The sequence below is a fragment of the Primulina eburnea genome, chromosome 2 (genome assembly GCF_022965805.1).
Source record: "Primulina eburnea isolate SZY01 chromosome 2, ASM2296580v1, whole genome shotgun sequence".
NCBI lineage: Eukaryota > Viridiplantae > Streptophyta > Magnoliopsida > Lamiales > Gesneriaceae > Primulina > Primulina eburnea.
In genome coordinates this window covers 2,877,704-2,896,236 of record NC_133102.1, presented here as the reverse complement: position 1 = coordinate 2,896,236, position 18,533 = coordinate 2,877,704, and the positions used below count along the sequence as shown (strand labels likewise).

The window sequence follows — 18,533 nt, the reverse complement described above, 5'->3', positions numbered from 1 at the left end:
TGCATCTATGTTTCAAAAAAAAAAAAAAAAAACCGTTTGCATCTAAGCTTATTATACGGGTTATCACGTGCATAATCTATATTTTATATCATATGTACAAACAAACATTCTATTACTTGGAAACCAGGTATTGTACTTTATCACATTGAAAAAGAAGAATGAAAGCCGAAAACTTTTGCTGTCACTCTTTGGTTGCAGCAGAAATGAACTACTAATCTTCCATCTTATAGAGAAAATGGCTTAGCATAAATATCAAATGGTTCATTAGCACTAAGCTGTGGCTCCTGCAAGCAGGAGAGAAAATGCCAGGTAGAACAAGTTGATAATTGTCCAAGTATAAAAATAACTTTGATGCTATATATACTTCGTAATTTAAAGTCATGACAGAATTGCATACCTGTCTCTTTCCAATGCCAGCACTTCCCCCAGTCAAAAGCATTGTGACAAGTGTTGTAACAACACCCCCTCCTATTTCATCATCAGCATTTCGAATGGTAGACCTCATTGCATTTAAAATACTTCCATAAGTAGGATTACTTACTTGGACTTGTTCGACTGCTTGGATAAATGAAAATGTCATTGCGCCTGTTGAAATCACCTTGGAAAGAGCCTGTCCAGCAGTTGTTTGTGTGTTAAATATCATAGGTATGTAGCAAAGAAGTGAACTCGATATTGAAACGTTGGTGACCGAAGCTTACAGATGTATCTGCTGAGGTTTGATCGTCATCACAACCACTAAAGGATATGACTTCTCCTCCACTAGTGCCTTTCCAAGTACTTGTTCGAGGACGATGGTCTTCCCATACATAACGCCCAGTTCTGAATCCACATATAAATGGATCAACATTTGAAAGTTTGTAATTTTTTTGTATAAATACAGCAACAAAGGTCACCTATTATCTTCTATTTTGTAAACAATGGCGGAGTCGGGAGTTTCGGTTCATATTTTGGGGAAGTGGTTAGTAAGATTTTGCTTGTACATAAGAAAATACATGCTCAGAATCTAGACAGTATAGAAATAGGCGTAGCACCAAATGATAAGCTTAAATATATGATGTTCCCGAGTAACAAACCTGCCCATTCTACAAAGATACGGTAAATCTAGCATTGTGCCACTGTGACATGAGTCTGTGATTGCGTGAAGCTTGACACCAGAAGGAAGTGGCCTAACAATAGTTGCATTGATTTCATCATCAACAATCATTCCATGTGTCTCGAAATCCAAAGGACAGAGTGTTTCATCAAATCCATCGACCTCATCTCCTGTGTAGTTCCTCTTTTGTGAACCGTGGCCGGAGTAATGAAACACTAGGGAGTCCCCAGGTTGGCAACCTTGTACAAGCCAAAACATAGCCATCCTAATGTTGTGTTTTGTTGGGATTTTGTATGGATCCATCTCCTCTTCTGAAACAACATAAGCACATAATCAGGAGGTTACGAGACACGGCATTTCAGACCATTTACGCCATGCACCTTTCACGCAGTGTTTTCGAATTAGCCCGTCGTTATGGATTGCTATATATCAATCCTAGGATCATCCTACCTGGGTACCAATAGCTCGGCGTTAGATTAATTTAACGACACGTTCGGCGAAAATTATCTCATGTAACATAATCAATTCAGCATATTCGTATTGGTGGTGGATGATTCTTTATGAAACAAGACTGGATTTCAATCACAGTTTCATGTTTCGAAAATAAGCCATTGTTTTTTTAACGGGTTCCTCTCGAACTATTTAATGTATTTCTAAAGTTTATAGATAGATATCACAGTATTGTGTGCTAGTTTACTGAAAAATTAGAGGTGTATCCTCCAATTAATTCCTTTTGAATCTTGTTGAGCTGTTATTTTGACAAAACTGATACAAAGAAAGCACATTTCAAACTTCGGTTCCATCTGTGGACGTGAAAGAATAATATAAAGGATATGGTTCACTTTTTAGATTTTGACAATCATGTATCACTACTAGTAATTGGGTTCAATATCTTCGAAAGCAATGCCTTACGTGTGCATGTTTTGTTAATTACCATTAATAATTTAATGATTTTTTTATTTTATTTTTTGGGAAATGTGATTTAATTATTTGGGATGAGAATGGTTTGGCGTAGAATGTAGAAAAATTTCAAGTTACCTTTACATACAGTATGTTAAGATTGGAATTTGGATCTAACTCAACCCCAAAAGCTAGCTCAAGAGGGGAGGATTGTCCAAGCCAATATATGCAATTCTCAGGTTATTTATCCTACCGATGTGGGACAATTAACACACCCCTCTCACGCCCATAAATGAACATAGATAAATAACCTCGGAATTGCATATATTGGCTTGGACAATCCTCCCCCCTTTGAGCTAGCTTTTGGGGTTGAGTTAGGTCCAAGTTCTAATCTTAACATAGTATGAGAGCTCGGGTTCCACCGTTATGTGTTGGACTGCCTATAATTAGGCCACTCATTCTGCCCATAATTGGGTCATTTGTAAACTCCTTGCTCCATATGTTCATTCCGGGGCGTGAGAGAGGTGTGTTAATTGTCCCACATCGGTTGAATAAATAACCTTTGAGTGGTATGTATGGAATTGGACAATCCTCCCCCCTTGAGCTAACTTTTGGGGTTGAGTTAGGTCCAAATTCCAATCTTAACATGGTATCAGAGTCCGGATTCCACCGTTATGTGTTGTTGGACTGCCTATAATTAGGCCACCTGTTCTACCCATAATTGGGTCGATTTGTAAACTTCACGCTCCACATGTTCATTAATGAGCGTGAGAAATGTGTGTTATTTGTCCCACATCGGTTGGATAAATAACATGTGAGTTGCATATATTGGCTTGCACAATCCTCTCCCCTTGAGCTAACTTTTGGGGTTGAGTTAGGTCCAAGTTCCAATCTTAACACACTATTCTCACTACAGATATTGAACTTAAGATCACTTGTCTTAACGGCATAAAATCAATCTCCACATTTCCCAACTCAGATACTGATTCAAACTAACTAATTATGAACAGGATCATAATAATAAAGTAAGAAGAAAATAAATTAAATCCAATATAATGAAGATTCAAAAAACAAAAAATTACCAGTGAGCATGAGAATGGATGATTCGAGGAATTTGAACCTGTGAATCAGCAAGTATTTCATGCATTTAGCATCATTAATGGTACCCTTCAACTCGTGCCTCGAGTACCTATACGAGATCCCAACGATCACCGCCTTCTTCCGAAGGTGGGCGGTGGAAGGAGGTCCAGGCCGCGGTTCGTAGTTGTGCTGCTGCGGCAGTGCCGCCGGTGAGTAGTGGCCATTGTATCCGTTGAGAGAGGAGGGCCTGGGACGATAAGAAGGCGGCGCAGGTGGATTGTTACGAGGATCACCGATACGGGTGATGGACTTGCACACGGCACAGCGGATGGCGGCGGCTCCTGGCGGCAGCTGGAGTGGCGTCCGGCAGTTGGAACAATCTACTAAAGTCAACATTTTTAAGCGATCAAGATTCAGTAAGAGTTTAGTAAAATTCAAGATCTTTCTCGTGGGCGAGTGAGAATAATCACAGTTGGAGAAAAGGTGAATGGAGACGAAGTCAAAATCAAGGGGAAAGGAAACGAGTTGATGGAAAATATGAAAACGGGAGCTTTTTATTGGCTAATCTTTTTAGGCCTTCTGTCATCTCTCGTTTTTATTTCACTGCATATATTTTTCAAAAAAAAAAAAAAAACTCATATTTTTATGAGAAATTTTTTTCTACACAATCTGAGTATAGGTCGGATTAAATCATATCACAAATATAAATTCACGAGACTCTTTCACGATATATCTTCGTTTTTTTACCATTTTCTTTCCCCTCACACAAACACCACACAAACACATGTGACAAGTCATACCTTCTTAAATATCATTCAAAATATACACAACTATAATATATATATATATATAATATTAACATTTTGGATTATGATTTATATATTAAAATTTTAATGTAAGATTGAAATGGGTATTTTGAAAACACTAATTTTTTTATTACATGGGTGGTGGCCGATTTTTTCGTTATCATCTGGGATTGCATCCAAGCATCTCCGCTTATAAGTTTGTTATATGAATACATGCAGCTAAAAGCATCCACATCCACCACCTCATCAAAAATCGTGGGGTCCACATGCCACATACACATTACATTAACATATCTATTCTCCCACATTCATTTTAACATTCACACTCATTATTTGTGGGTCCCGCTATCCACTCATTCATCTTACTATTATTTTACATTAAATAGTCATCGGTTACTTTCATCCATTTTCGAGGAAAATAGGATAATAGAAATAGTAGAGAGAATTTTTTTAGAGTGATTTGGTTGTGTGAATAATTTAAATAAGTTGTATAGAGCATGAGTATTTATAGAAGAATTTTTGAATTTTTTTATTAAAGTAGCCGTTTGCTAGCCATGCAACAACGGAACTTTGCATTTAGCGACGGATTTTCGAAATTCGTCGCTAAATGTTCAATTTAAAACACGTTGGGCCCGCATGTCAGCAACTCAGCGACGGTTACTAAAAAACAGTCGCTAATAGCGACTGGTTTTTATAAATCCGTCGCGAATTGTTGAATTTTTTTTAAAAAATAAACTGACACAGGGGCGTTCAATTCTTTGAACGCCCCATGCCCTCTCTCCTGTGAGTGGGCGTTATAACGCCCACTCACATTGGAGAGGGGTGTTAAATGGGTGTTATAACACCCATTTAACACCCCATTGTAGGTGTCCTAATAAACCAAAAAAAAAAAATATCATGGGATTATATCCCTCGATTGATAATAGGTATATAGTACTTGAAAACATATAAACCAGACTAATTTGTGGATAATTCTTATTTATAACATTCCATGTGCATGTAATAATATTCGATGGCGTGTTCTACTACAATATTGTAATTTGAATTATTATGACATTTACACGATGAGTAAGTTTATTGGGAGACGTGTTGATTATTTTTGACATAAAAAATAATAATTTTTCACGAACCCTATCAGGTTGGATATACGTCTCATAAAATTGACCAGTGAGACAGTCTTATAAGAGTTTTTGTATTAATTATATGATATTGATCCAATCAAAATGTATCAAATATTATGAGAAAAGAAAGTGATGAGGGGTCAAAAATAAGAATCTAATTCCAAATTCAATAGCCATATTTTTCTAAGGTGTATATATAAAGTAGCATTTATTTTACATATCAATCCCCCAACATGAGGAATAATGACAGCATGCGATAATACTATAGCCTACAGCTAGCATTGAACCTTAGAATCCCAGAACATCGTTCCATCTTATTAGTCATGATATGGTTTTTTTTTATGATTTTTTATGTATATATGTACGTATGTTTATATATTAATTATACAGATGGATTCCTCAGTTTTGGTACATTTAAATATATATATATATATATATATATATATATATATATATATATATATATATATATATATATATATATATATATATAAAATTTACAGATTTATATTATTGTACGTTCCAAATGTAACTAATTAAACTTATATATATGAATTTTAGTGTATACTAATACACCGGTGAATTGGATGTGAGATTAAGTCATCACACACATGAGTATGTAAATTCATGTCATATTTGTGTATCTTATTTGATTATACGATGGAAAAATAAATAAATAAATAAATAAATAATATGGAGTCTAGTAAAATATGAGAGAATAATTTTTTGCCCACTAACCTTGTGTGATTTTTATTTTTAGTCTATTAACTTGTCAAGCTTTGATTTTGGTGGTTGAACTTTTAATTTTAAACTATTTTGGTCAAATTGCTGGTGTGGTGCTTGTGGATACGTAGACAATTTTCAGTGTCATGTTAGTATTTTTGGATACCACAACAATATTTTCCAGTGAAATACTTGGTGGTTGGTGTATTTTTCAGAATTTTCATTATATATTTGAATATATTTTTCACATTTCATAATTTATATGACATCAATTTGTATGAATATTAAAGTATCACATCTTCAAAAGATCAAATTAAATTTATGAAATCTTTGTTGCTAATTGTTTCCAAACACATAATATGGATATAGGAATTATAGTATTTATTTAGCCTTTTTTTCGTGAAAATAATAAGGGTCAAAATATTTTATCTATATATATGCATGCCGCCGGAGATGGATCCACGCATGCATGCAGTCTCGAATCCGCTGCCCATTAATTGCTGACCTTCAAACACTCGCTCCAAATTGTGTTATCGATCGTCATAATCTCATTCCTATCATTCTCCGTCAGATCCGGAAACATAAGCAGCGCCTTCATCAGCCCTATGTGGCACTCCTGCCCCATCGCCACCAGCTTCACGCAGCAGCTCTGGCTCACCTTGTTTTCTTTGTTGAACAGTCCGCTCACCACTTCCTTTCCGCACTCATCCGTCAGCTTCGAAATACACTTCCGCGACAAGTCGTAGAATCCAGGGTATGGTTCAGCACGGATATCATCTACAGGTGCCGCCGCCGGGAGGTCGGTCACATCGATGGTGACGGTGTTCGGGTCCGCGGCGGCGAAGAACGCGGATATGAAGACCACGAGCGCGAATGCTGCGAGCGCTGATGGCAGCTTGAATCCTTCCATTGCATACAGTATTGTTAATTCAGGGAAGAAGAGATGAACGCAGATGGGGTAGAACGGAGTGATATTTATAGGTTATTTAATGAACGTTTTGGATCAATGGAATTAATTGTGATTGATTAATATTCGTTGAAATTTAATTAATTTTCTAACGGAAATATAATAATAACAACTTATTTATATCTTGTTAAAACTAAAACGTAAAATTTAATTTTGCTTCTATAAATATTAATTAATATATTATAAAATTTATTTCTGATAAATTTTGTAAGAAATTACACTGTTTAATTACCAAGAATTATTCTTACAGTATTCTAAAAACTAGCACTTTTGCGGTCAGAATAACTTCTTAAATTTGATTTTGCCTCACACTCGATCACACCTAGTATAATATTTTTCAGAATTATCGGCCTTAGTCCGTTCGTTGGTTCTTTTCTCTTTATAATAATATTTTTCCGTTTCTTTGAATTAAAAAACACACTCAAACTAGAAAACAAATCATACATTGATCTTCCTTGCATGATCAATTAATCAAGGGAGTGTTCGTAAGAGATTATGTTTTTCGTTGAAACGATTAAATTTTATAGGTTAAAGTAAATAAAAATTAGAAGCTTTTGATAAATAAACGATTTTAATCCTAACGTACTACTATAATCACTTTTTGAATAATCAAGGGCAAAAATTTGTGTGAGACGGTTTCACGAGTAGTATTTTGTGAGACAAATCATTTATTTGGGTCATCCATGAAAAGGTATTAGTGTATTACTTTTTATTGTGAATATCGGTAGGGTTGACCTGTTTAACAGATAAATATTCGTGAGACCGTCTTACAAGAAAAGAAATTTTAAAAACGGGTTGTTTGGGAGATTTTAATGGAGGGAAAATAAATTAATTTTTTTTTATAGATTTAGAAGAAAGTTTTCCATGCAAATGGAGGAAATTGAAGCAAAACTGAAAATTTTCCTTTTTTTTTCCTTTCCTTTTCTTTTCGCTCCCAACTTCCAAACAGAGACTAAAAGGGCCCTAACAGAAGAATAAAAAATTTAAAAAAAAACGACAGTTTGGGGTGTCGTTTAAATTATTCTTCCCCTCTCCCATTTCCTTCCCTTCCCTTCCTCTTTCGTTTTCGTTTCCGCCCCCAAATCAAACGCATATACATACAGTTACTGTATACACAAGCAGGGGCTGTAAAGAGGAATTTAGTTGGGAATGGAGTACAAGGGGTCTCACGAACAAGAAGACGACCTTTACGGCGGTGATGTGCCTGAGGAAGCATACATGGAATCCGATTTCGACCAATCGATGGAAGCTCAAGCCGATGTTGACTCCAAATCTGAGGTGTTTTGTTGTGTTCTTGTTTCTGTGAAAAATGAAAATTGAATAAGGGTTTGTGCGTGTATGAATAGTGCGTATTTAGTTTTGTGTGATATGGGGTTTCATTAAGTAGGAGTTGGAGAGTATGAAGAAGAGATTGCAGGAGATCGAGGAGGAAGCATCTGCGCTTCGTGATATGCAGGCAAAGGTCGAGAAGGAGATGGGAGCCACACAAGGTTTTTTACTCACTCCGAGCTCATGGATTTTTTTTATTTATGTTGTATCCGTGTATGTTTTCTAAAGTTTTGAATTTATACCTGATTAAAGATCTCAAAGGATTTTGTATGCCCAATTTTTAAGAGAATCCGAGGGTAACGATTTTGGGACAAAGGTAGGTATTTGCTAATTGACATATGTTTGTTGATTCGATTAGTATTTGTTTTTAGTGTTCGATTGCTTGTTTCAGTTTAATTTGTTGGTTTTTATTTATGCCAAAGTGGATGGTATATTATTGTTATCTACTTCTGCTCAAGATAATTCATATAATTCAAAATCCACATTCCTTTTGCATCAAATCGCTGTGTGCTTGTTTAATTCTGCTTATGTGTTGAACTGTGATCGACTATTTTCTAACTGACGCGAGATACATGATAGTTATTTGAAACCAGGTAATAAGTTCAGGATGCAATTATATTAAATGCGTTCCACAGTATCCAACATAGGAAAGAGAGTTGTTTCTTCATTGTGATCTTTTTAAAAGTATTATACGTTGGATTTGTACGATTTGAAGTCTATATATGACCACACATTTAAGTCCGGAATATTTATTGTTGCCATTCATATTGAGTGTGTGCTACTAATTTTTCATCTACCTTGATGGTGCTGACCAAATTTCCCACAAGTCAAGTACCACACTTCTCATTGTTTCTAATCAGACCATTATCCAGTTGGCAGCATGGAAACTGATTCCAAAATCTAACTAAATACTGATATTAGTACCAAATGTTAACCTGAATGTCTAGTTAAATTTCTGTGCTACTGGTATTAAATTTGTGGTTTCTATCTGGTTTTTATAGCTTGCTGGTTTGGCCACCTTCCTTAGTCATGCTGATTTTATTTTTTATGGCTTCATTTTGTATCAAATTGTCTGCCATTTTTGTATCAACCTGTGCTACTGGTATTAAAAAGCTTTTCATGTTTTCAACACAGATATTTTACGTTATTATTAACTGAAACAAAATAAGGCCTAAAAGTTAGCACACATGTGCCCCTTTAGATGTGTACCAGGATGGATTTGCAGAAGTCAACAACACCCCCTTGAAACATTTTATATGCATATAGAAGAGTAGACAGATGAGAGTCACGAGAACTTAGCTTTTGTCTCAACATACCATTTTTCGTACACAATCTGTTAACAATGGCTTCTATGTATCTGTAATTGTATATTTCACTTTTGCTGATTTGTTCTCATTTGTGCTTACCTCGTGCCTTTGTGCTTCGCTCTAGTTCTGCCTCCTCACTTCCTCTCCGTGTGACTAATTAATAAGTACCTTTTTCAAATGCAAGCAACATACATAATTTAGTGGGAGTGACGTGTGTGTGATTAAGTAATAAATGACTTCAAATATGGGTAATTCCGTAATTAGTAACTTTACTGGTAGGATGTGTTTGTGAAGATGAGTTTAGGTTTAATGCATTCATGCTAGGTGGTGGTGTTTGTTGTGGTTTCGAGTGGAGATAAATCATTTTTAGATTGTTAGGACAGCTTTCTAGTCGGGGGTGGTCATTCAAAAGCAATGAAAGGAGTAATTATTTTTATTGCAAATATGAGAGGCTTATAGGTGAAGAGTTAAAGCGTACGAGTGTGTAAAATTAAAAGTTTGATTTCTACTTTTTATTAATGAAGTTGGTGAGCTTCCTTTACATGCCTTTGATATGGACGTGAATCAATGCTTTCATAATTCATTTCTAGACAAATCATGCAATTTGCTAAATCTAATTGCATACCTGTTAGCGTGCCTTTATGTTCACTTGATTCCTTGCTAAGGCTCTTGGATTGTGAATCGAAACCAAAATCATCTCCTAAATCAGATTTAAAGCATTTTCAATTTCAGTTCCAAAGTCGAGAGCTTCTTCTCAATTTCGGTTTATGGAAATAAAAAGCCAATGGCAGGATGTTGTTGAACTGTAACCGGGAGCCCATCTTAAGTTCTTAATATTTTTAGCATTGGTATGCAAATTAACTTTTGTAACTGAAATTATTTGATTTGAATAAAATAAAATCAAACTTCATTCATAGTATTCTTTCTTCAAAAGAAAATATTCATAATGGTTTGTATGGTAACTATTAAAGAATTAAACTTAGTTTGATGGTTTTAATAACCACCTTAGACTACAAATTGTTTGGATTAACGGGAAACATGTTTAAAAAGCAACAATTTGGCAAAAAACTATACATGGTTATCGTCAAACATAATTCATCGCATTAAACATGTTTGATGCTCAATAAAATGCAAGCCTTTTAGTTTCGACATTAACATTGAAGAAGAAAATAATCTTTGAACTTTCATTTGGACTTTTTATATTTTTAAATCTGAGGAAAATTCTAGCTTCATTTATTTTTCTCCAAATAAACCCAATGAGAATGAGTATGTTTTGAATGATTCTATAAGTGAGTTATATAAAGAAGATAAGAATGATTATAGTCCAACAAAGTGTTAGACAGTATTTAGGTTTTTGTTTCGGTACATGATATAATTGAAGAAAACTAGTAACAATTATAATTTTGAAATTTTGTGTTTTCCGGAGCTTGAAATTTATATAGTTAGTCTTAAAATTATTATATTTATATATTTAATTTATTGTATCACTTGATATGATTAAAACTATATCAACTTTATTAAGAAAATCATGCTTAATTTATGACTAATCACGCTTATACTTGTAATTCATGATTCTTGGTCTTGGTGTTCACAAGCCTCGTGCTTCTTATAACCTTGACTTGGGCACAGTCCTTTAATGAAGCCCGTCCATCTATTCTCCTTTCTCAAAAAAAAAAAGAGACCTCGTAATTCCTACGGTTTGGAGATGACATAAAGCCCAAGGCTTGATATTTTCCAAAGGCTCGAGGCCACTTTTAAGTGCGCCTTCAAATAAGAGATAGTAAATCCACGATGAAATGCATGAATAGAAATTTATCTTCGTTTATATACTAATTAATTTTGTTTATTGATTTTAATAACGGTTAAAATGGGATTACCAACATTTATAATACTCAAGATAATGGATGGGATTTGGGGTTGGCGGGGAATACGACCTTCAGAAGTCCTTGGAAATGTATTTCTCGATCTTACCCGGCTTTTCATCAGTTGGTTAGGGGGGTGCTTGAAGAGGATAATATCATTCGGTTTTTGGAGGATGATAGGGTAGGGGGTCTCGTTCAAAGATCGTTTTCCTTTATTATTTCAGATATGCACTTTAACTAACAAACCAATCATAAGCTTTGTTGATGTAGTCAATAGCAGCGATAACTTTCTTATCCAATGGGATGTCCGTTTTAGAAAGAATTTAATGAGAGAGAAGAGAGTGAGTTCACAGATCTTTTACGGGTCCTACAGGACGTTCGATTGGAGTGGGGTGTTGAGGACTATAGAAGTTGGTTGGGGGACTCTTCAAGGTTGTTTTCTGTTAAATCTTTTTATAATTCATTTTTTCCAACATCTATTTCTAATCCTTTCACATATTGTTACAACATCTGGAAAATACATGTCCCACCGAAGGTTCAAGTGTTTTCGTGGATTGTGGCTTTGGGGAAGTTACAAACTTGCGATTCAATGCAAAGAAGATGGCCGACCTGTGTGTTAAGTCCACCATGGTGTTGTTTGTGTCGCAGAAATGAGGAAAGTCAGGATTATTTATTACTTCATTGTTCTTTTTCATCACACATTTGGCTAAAGGCACTGAAAGAGTTGGACTTGGTACGGGCTTTCCCAGAAAAAGCAAAGGAGATGTTTATTATGGAACCAAGTTTGCAAACATGAAGAAAACATATGAGGTTCTGGTTTACGATTGTTCATTGTAGATTCTGGTCCATTTGGTTGGAAAAGAATACAAGAATATTTGAAGAGAAGTCGGAGTCAGTCGACGAAGTATGAGATAAAATAAAATTCAGGGTTGCGAGTTGATCGACGATACAACCGGAATATCAACATCTTTGTATCTCAGATTTAGTTCGGGATTAGAAATTTGTATTGCCATGAATATGGGGTTGTAGTTTGGTTTTATTTACTTTAATTAGAGCGGATTTCTTATCCGCTAATTGTAATCACTAAATTATCAATTAATAAAATGTGTTTCCTATAAATAAAAAAAACAACGGTTAAAATGCAAATTGTATTTTATGTGATTTTTTATTCAGATGTTTAGATTCTAGCATATCATTATTTGGGGCACTTTACTTCAATAAAGCATGTGCTGTGTTTTACCCTTTTAATGCGTAGGCTCTAGTCTTTAATACTTATAAGTCTTGGTGTGCCTTGCACTTCTAATAGCGAAGGCGAAACTGTTGTGCTACTTCCACCTATCTAAATTTTTGATACTCGTGTGTTGTCCTATCTAAAGGACTGGCATACCACTTATTTATTTGTGAAACAAAAGTATTGAATGCACAACAAGTCTTACTCATTTAATGATGTTAACCTTTGAATGAGTGTGCACTGATTTCGAGTTTCCTTTTTATTCTTTGGGAGTATTTATAGCCTCTTCCTCTCGCTCCATCCATACAAACGCCTCCCTACCCTCCGCACCACAAGCAAAAAAAAGAAATTGATAAGATCAAATGAATTATTTTCGCAAAAAAGGTAGGTAATCAATTTCTCCTGCATATGTATGGGCCTGATCTAAATCACATCAAGGCAATGATAATTTATATGCAAATCATTTTACGCTGTTTGGATCTGGCTTAAATGCTTAAGCAATTGAATGAGTGGCGAATAGTTATTAAGATCTACTAATGTAATGAATCATGATTGAATCGATCAACCTTCAGTAGTTATCTAGTTTCTGTTTAGATGAGTGAAATGATTTGATGTAGAATTTCATCTCATTTTTTTATTTGAATTTTTCCAGATCTACAATGCTGTTGTGCTGATTTGGTGTAAATTTCATCTCTTTGTGTTGGTTATTATGATTGTCGTTGCGAGAAACCTAGATACACTTATTTAACTGATCAATTTCGAAATATAGAACACATTTACTTTCAATCATGTTACTTCGCTAAGTTCGCTTAAGTGCTTGCCGATGGTCTCAAAATTATTTCACTATCTGACTGCTTGTGGCTTGTGTTACAATGAAAACAAATTGATCTAAAATTGGAGTGATGTTTGGGTGAGTTGTCTAGCAAGTTTTTTTTCTCTCTTTCTGATATTCCTAAAATTATTTTTTATAGACTTGCAGCAATGTGTTGCACTTGGACTAAGTTGAATTTTTTTATTGAAATGTATTTCATATGTTAACCATAGTCACTGAATGTGATCATGGTCAAGTGGTAATAAAATTGTCCTCCCCAGAAGAGTGAGGAAGAGAAAACAAAATTTTATTTGGACTGGCTTAATGATTTTAGAAGTATTCTTGTTGTTTGCCTGTTCTGGAGGCTCTAAAATTTTGTCAGTGGATGTTTAGTTGTCTTTTGGAACTTCTTGTAGGCTTTAGCTTGTTCTTAATTTCTAGGGCTTCCCCACTTCTGTTTTGGTCAATGACTGGCTGTAGATGCATAGTTGTCTGTTGGAACCTCTTGTGGCATGTTCTCACTTTCGGCATCCCACCTTTATTTCATGATATGTGTGATTTTATCATCATTCATAGGGACCAAACTGATTTTAATAAATTATTCGGTGGGCATGCAGATGATACAACTGGTGCCTCTGCTACCCAGGCTGAAAAGGAGGAAGTGGATTCTCGCTCTATATATGTTGGTAACGTGAGTTTCTTGGCCTTTAATTGATTTTTCACGACAGCAATGCTAGTTTTGTCATATTGTGATAACCACAAATTTGCATAATAAGAATGAGTCTTTATATTTCTTGTCAAATGAAAGAAATACAAGGCTATCACTAAACCTTCTATGTTGAAGATTATGTCCTCAAGGGAGAGTCCTTAACAAGAGAGAACAATTTCTCACTTGTCCCTGGTTCAAGTTTGAATTACTCAATACCTTCCAGTGAGAATGTAGACCTATGTAAAAACAATATCAAAACATTTAACCAATTTTAGATTTTTTTGCAGCCTGTGTTGAAGAAACTGGGGTTGCATTATAAAGTTTTAGTTCAACATGGATTTTACTGGTTTAATAAAATGAAATTTGCTTTATGTTGGATTAATTTTTTTTTTTCTTGTCATCATTTTCCTACTTGTCTGAAGAAGGGCTAAAGATTGCCGGATTTACTTATCGCAATTTTTTATAAATCAGAAGTCAGAGAGAACTTTGATGTTTCTACTGATTATTTTACCCATACTGAAGCTTTATTATGAATCTATATCTGTATATACTCTGTATTACGGGTGTACGTGTGTGATTTACCTCTCCAATTGATCCTTGGCAATTTTTCTTATCCAATTACAGGTGGACTACGCTTGCACGCCTGAGGAGGTGCAGCAGCATTTTCAGTCTTGTGGGACTGTCAATAGGGTTACCATTTTAACAGATAAGTTTGGTCAGCCGAAAGGTTTTGCTTATGTAGAGTTTGTTGAAATTGAGGCTGTTCAAAATGCTGTACTGCTGAACGAATCAGAGTTGCATGGCCGTCAGCTGAAGGTCCGTTAACTCATCTTATTTTTAATATCGTGCAAATGATTATTGAACTCCTGACACTATTGCTCATCTTATTTTTAATATCGTGCAAATGATTATCGAACTCCTCACACTATTGTGTTGTGATATTCGGCAGGTATCTGCTAAGCGAACAAATGTTCCAGGAATGAAACAGTATCGGGGAAGGCGCCCAAATCCATATTTCGGATCGAGAAGGCCATTTTTTCCTGGTTTTCCTGCTTACCCTACTTATGGTTATGGGTAAGCAACACTATAGTTGTTTTGTGCTTGCTTTGCGTTTATACGGATTAAGAAAGATTGGGTCCATGGGTTTGCAGATACTCATTTACTCCAAATTTTTTCTCTCTTTCGCATGTTTGTGTGTGTGGGTTTAACTTTTTTCGGTGTCTTACATGTAAGGTTTCACTCTTATGCAGGAGGGTTCCAAGGTTTAGGCGTCCAATGCGATACAGGCCTTATTGATGATTTTTCTCCAGTTTTTTATGCGCTTGATGACAGTGGAAATCAATTTAGAACTACAATCAATTTGGCAGCAATAGTCTTGCACCCGGACATCCATATTACATCTTTTCTTGATAACTTTAATTAGTTTGGCATGCCTATATATCGATCTTAGTCTGAGATTCAAACTTGTTGTAACTCTATTTGGGAATTGGTTTGTGCTATTTACTCCATACAATCGCAATTACTATAAGAGGCAACAAACAGTACAAATAGGAAACAATCAGCCGTTTGTAATGTCATCATTTTCTTAAAATGCCATTTGTAGTCTTGCAGACTTTTTATCCTTTTGTTTTTCTCTTGTTCTCTCTCTATTAGAAAATTTTGTTCACATTCTTAAATTTAAATGAATTTTTCTATTTACAAATTAGCGTCAGTCATCTCATTTTGTTTCTATTTACAAATCAGCGTTAGTTAGCTTTGAGGGTTGTTTTCCTTGACCCTTGAACCACGATCAATGCCTATTTTAACGCTCAAATTTATTCTTTGCTTCACTTTATGTCGACATTTATCCTTTTCTACTTAACATCTCCTGCATATTCTTGTTTTTGGCCATGATTCAAGATCGGTGCTAATATCCCAACCTGAGTTGTCGCCAACTGTGCATGTAGTTGCATAGGTGTAGAATGGGAGTATAATGGTGGATATTAGAAGTACTAAAAATTTCGCCATTGGCATGAGGCGGAAGGCATATGTTAGAACTTCTGACGCTTATAAAGAAGTCAGCTACCTTTGGTGAATTCTAGCCTTTCGGATGGATTATTTGCTAGTTGTTACATGAGCTAACGGCTTGGATTATGTACTATTTGTTTATCACTAGATCTTGCTAAAACTTCAAGGTATAATTATGTATTAAAATTTTAAATTGAAGGCAATACTTAAAGAAAATCAGATACAAATATGTGTGTGTGTGTGTGTGTGTTATTATTGTGGATGTACATATAAGATAAATAGGTATGATTGTTAAGTGTCGCAAGGTCAGTTTTAGCCTCCACCACCACCATCAATCGGCGAAACTAGTTAAGATTCACAGGTTTAACAGTCTACAGATCAACATTCAAAGAATTAGGCAATACATATATAAAAGAAGTGACTAAATTAGCATCGATAAGCGGCTTCGGAGAAGTTCCGAGTATTTCAGACTACAGAGAAATAAGGAAACACCAGTTGCAAGTTAAAAAGGTCAATATAAATTAAGAAACATATGGTACTGATAACAGTGTTTCAAGTGACAAGAAATTAAAGGTTGGGCAACCTTGCATTACAATCTCGAGCAAAACAAGCCATAAAACCATTCAACAACTACAAAAAAGATGGCCAAAGAGGTGTTCAAACTCAAGACGATAGCTTGTGTGGCTTCTGCAGCAGTTTTGAACTTGCATTATATGGGCTTGATCTTGAAGTGGAGTGAGATTAAAGAGAAGACAAAACATTTCAGATCCTGAAATGAGTGAACAAGATAAGAAACATGGACAAGTCGAATATCTGGTAAATTAAAAGAAAATATTTCTGAAGAATTGTACAGGTAAATCATACCTGAACAAGATAATAAAAAATGCGCAAACCATCGGGATCATTGCTGGTATGAACATCCATGAGGGAACCAATCTTGGACGTCGTGAACGAAATATGCTCATTCCCCATCACAATCTCCAGCTCCTGCCTACCCACTCGGTCAGGCTCCGGCCAATTATTATCATCCTCCTTCATTATCTGCAACACAAACATAACAACAAGCTTTCAAAACCCTGAAGAGCCATTATAATTCCGAAGAAATTGGAGTAGTTGGGAGGAATATTTGCCTCTGATTCAGAGACTACACGTCGGCACTCCTTGAGAGCGGCTTGCGTGAGGAATATCTCTTTGCGAATCATGGTATCGTTCTTGTAGTTTGAGTTGTTGGCGTAACGGAGCTTGCCATCTGGTCGGAACTCAAATTCCAAAAATTCGTGCCCGAATTTCCCCTTGTGACCGACATAATAACGCAGGTAGAACTCGCCGATATCTTCGACGTCTGCCATTGACATACGTTCGATTCAAGGTTTTGCGCGGGTATTGGATATACGAGAGAGAATTAAGCCGCCATATTTAGCTGGATTTGGGCCTTTTTCTTCCTTGCTACCTAATGGGCTTTCAAAGTTCATGGGCTTTTGCTTATGGTTTGACATAAGAATCGCGAGAGGCCCGCCCACTAAATGGTACGGTTTTCTTCTTCTTTTTTGTTTTTATTTTTATTTTTTAAAAAAACATATTTTTAAAAAATTTATGGACCCAAACTTTAGTTCTGAACAAGCCAATGAAATCAAAGGGAAATTTTATGAATTTTGATTTGATATTAAAGGTATCTGCATCTTGGCATTTGTATTGAAATTTGATGGATCTGATTTATTAGATGAACCAATTTTGTTAGGATTTTTTAGATATACAATTTTTTTGGAGAGGATTATAAGTAAATTTTCTTAGTTTAATTTTTAAAATTTGGTTCCTTGTTATATAATTTAATTAATAACTCTATTTTGTATACATATTTAAATTAAAATATTTTTCGATATGAAAATTTAAAAATTATAACCATTTTATTTTTTATAATTTGTTTTATACTGCATAAACTAAACTAAAGATTAATATAAGTACGAAGATAAAGCTTCTACAAATATAGATATACCCAATACATCGAAACTTATTGTCCATGGATGAATAAAATCTGTTTCAACATAAAAAAACAACAAAAACTAGAGTGAACATATAATAACGGAGTTTAAACGGTAACCAAGCTTCGTCCAATGGTTTTATAGCTCTTTTGACTTCCCTTTATCTGCAAATAATTCTCGATGTGAAAACACAGAGTTTGGGGCTGATCTTTGAATAGGAAAAAGAGCGGATATGCAAGGTTCCAAATGAATTGGCTTATTCGAAAAAGACCTTGTTCTTTGGAAGATCTATCTCGTGTCTACTACTGCATGGTTCCCCATTTATATGTGTTTACTTGGTGTATATGATTTGAAAACTGCTACACATTGAAATTTATTCAGTATATTCCTAAAATATAGTAGCCGTGAGTTGCTTCTTATAACAAAAATCATATATTTTATTGTATATCTGGCATGATCTCGAACAATAATTAAAAGTAATGATTCTCCTACTGAAATATCTTCATACGAATTGGTTGTATATGGTTTGTTAAGTGCGGTTTACTTGATTATAATTGGTTTGTAAAATATTGTATTAATATGAATATTTATCCAGTGCCTATCGAAAA

General features: G+C 35.0%; 3 protein-coding genes and 1 long non-coding RNA gene across 5 annotated transcripts; 2 read left to right on the top strand and 2 right to left on the bottom strand.

The window, feature by feature from the left end:
- Window positions 1-72: 72 nt before the first annotated feature.
- LOC140819540 (metacaspase-1-like) lies at window positions 73-3,587 on the bottom strand. Of its 2 annotated transcripts, XM_073179686.1 has the most exons (5): window positions 3,076-3,587; window positions 1,074-1,404; window positions 699-819; window positions 398-610; window positions 73-284 (listed from the first exon to the last, which is right to left on the bottom strand). In XM_073179686.1, exons 1-5 carry the CDS (start codon window positions 3,467-3,469, stop codon window positions 225-227), a joined length of 1,119 nt encoding a protein of 372 aa, XP_073035787.1. In that variant the 5' UTR covers window positions 3,470-3,587; the 3' UTR covers window positions 73-224. The 2 variants fall into 2 exon arrangements, with proteins under 2 accessions (XP_073035787.1, XP_073035780.1); XM_073179679.1 differs by having other exon boundaries at window positions 73-610.
- Window positions 3,588-7,674: 4,087 nt separating this feature from the next.
- Window positions 7,675-15,558, top strand: LOC140819517 (polyadenylate-binding protein 1-like). The gene is made up of 6 exons (XM_073179646.1): window positions 7,675-7,968; window positions 8,078-8,180; window positions 13,848-13,921; window positions 14,564-14,755; window positions 14,889-15,013; window positions 15,190-15,558. The coding sequence occupies exons 1-6, from the start codon at window positions 7,840-7,842 to the stop codon at window positions 15,233-15,235; spliced, it is 669 nt and encodes a 222-aa protein (XP_073035747.1). The 5' UTR covers window positions 7,675-7,839; the 3' UTR covers window positions 15,236-15,558.
- A 268-nt stretch (window positions 15,559-15,826) lies between these two features.
- On the top strand, window positions 15,827-16,716 carry LOC140824480 (uncharacterized). The gene is made up of 2 exons (XR_012116356.1): window positions 15,827-16,180; window positions 16,473-16,716. It is a non-coding gene; the product is annotated as an uncharacterized lncRNA (long non-coding RNA).
- On the bottom strand, window positions 16,391-17,344 carry LOC140824479 (protein mago nashi homolog). Its single transcript, XM_073186064.1, has 3 exons — window positions 17,077-17,344; window positions 16,811-16,987; window positions 16,391-16,715 (listed from the first exon to the last, which is right to left on the bottom strand). Exons 1-3 carry the CDS (start codon window positions 17,299-17,301, stop codon window positions 16,656-16,658), a joined length of 462 nt encoding a protein of 153 aa, XP_073042165.1. The 5' UTR covers window positions 17,302-17,344; the 3' UTR covers window positions 16,391-16,655.
- Window positions 17,345-18,533: the final 1,189 nt, after the last annotated feature.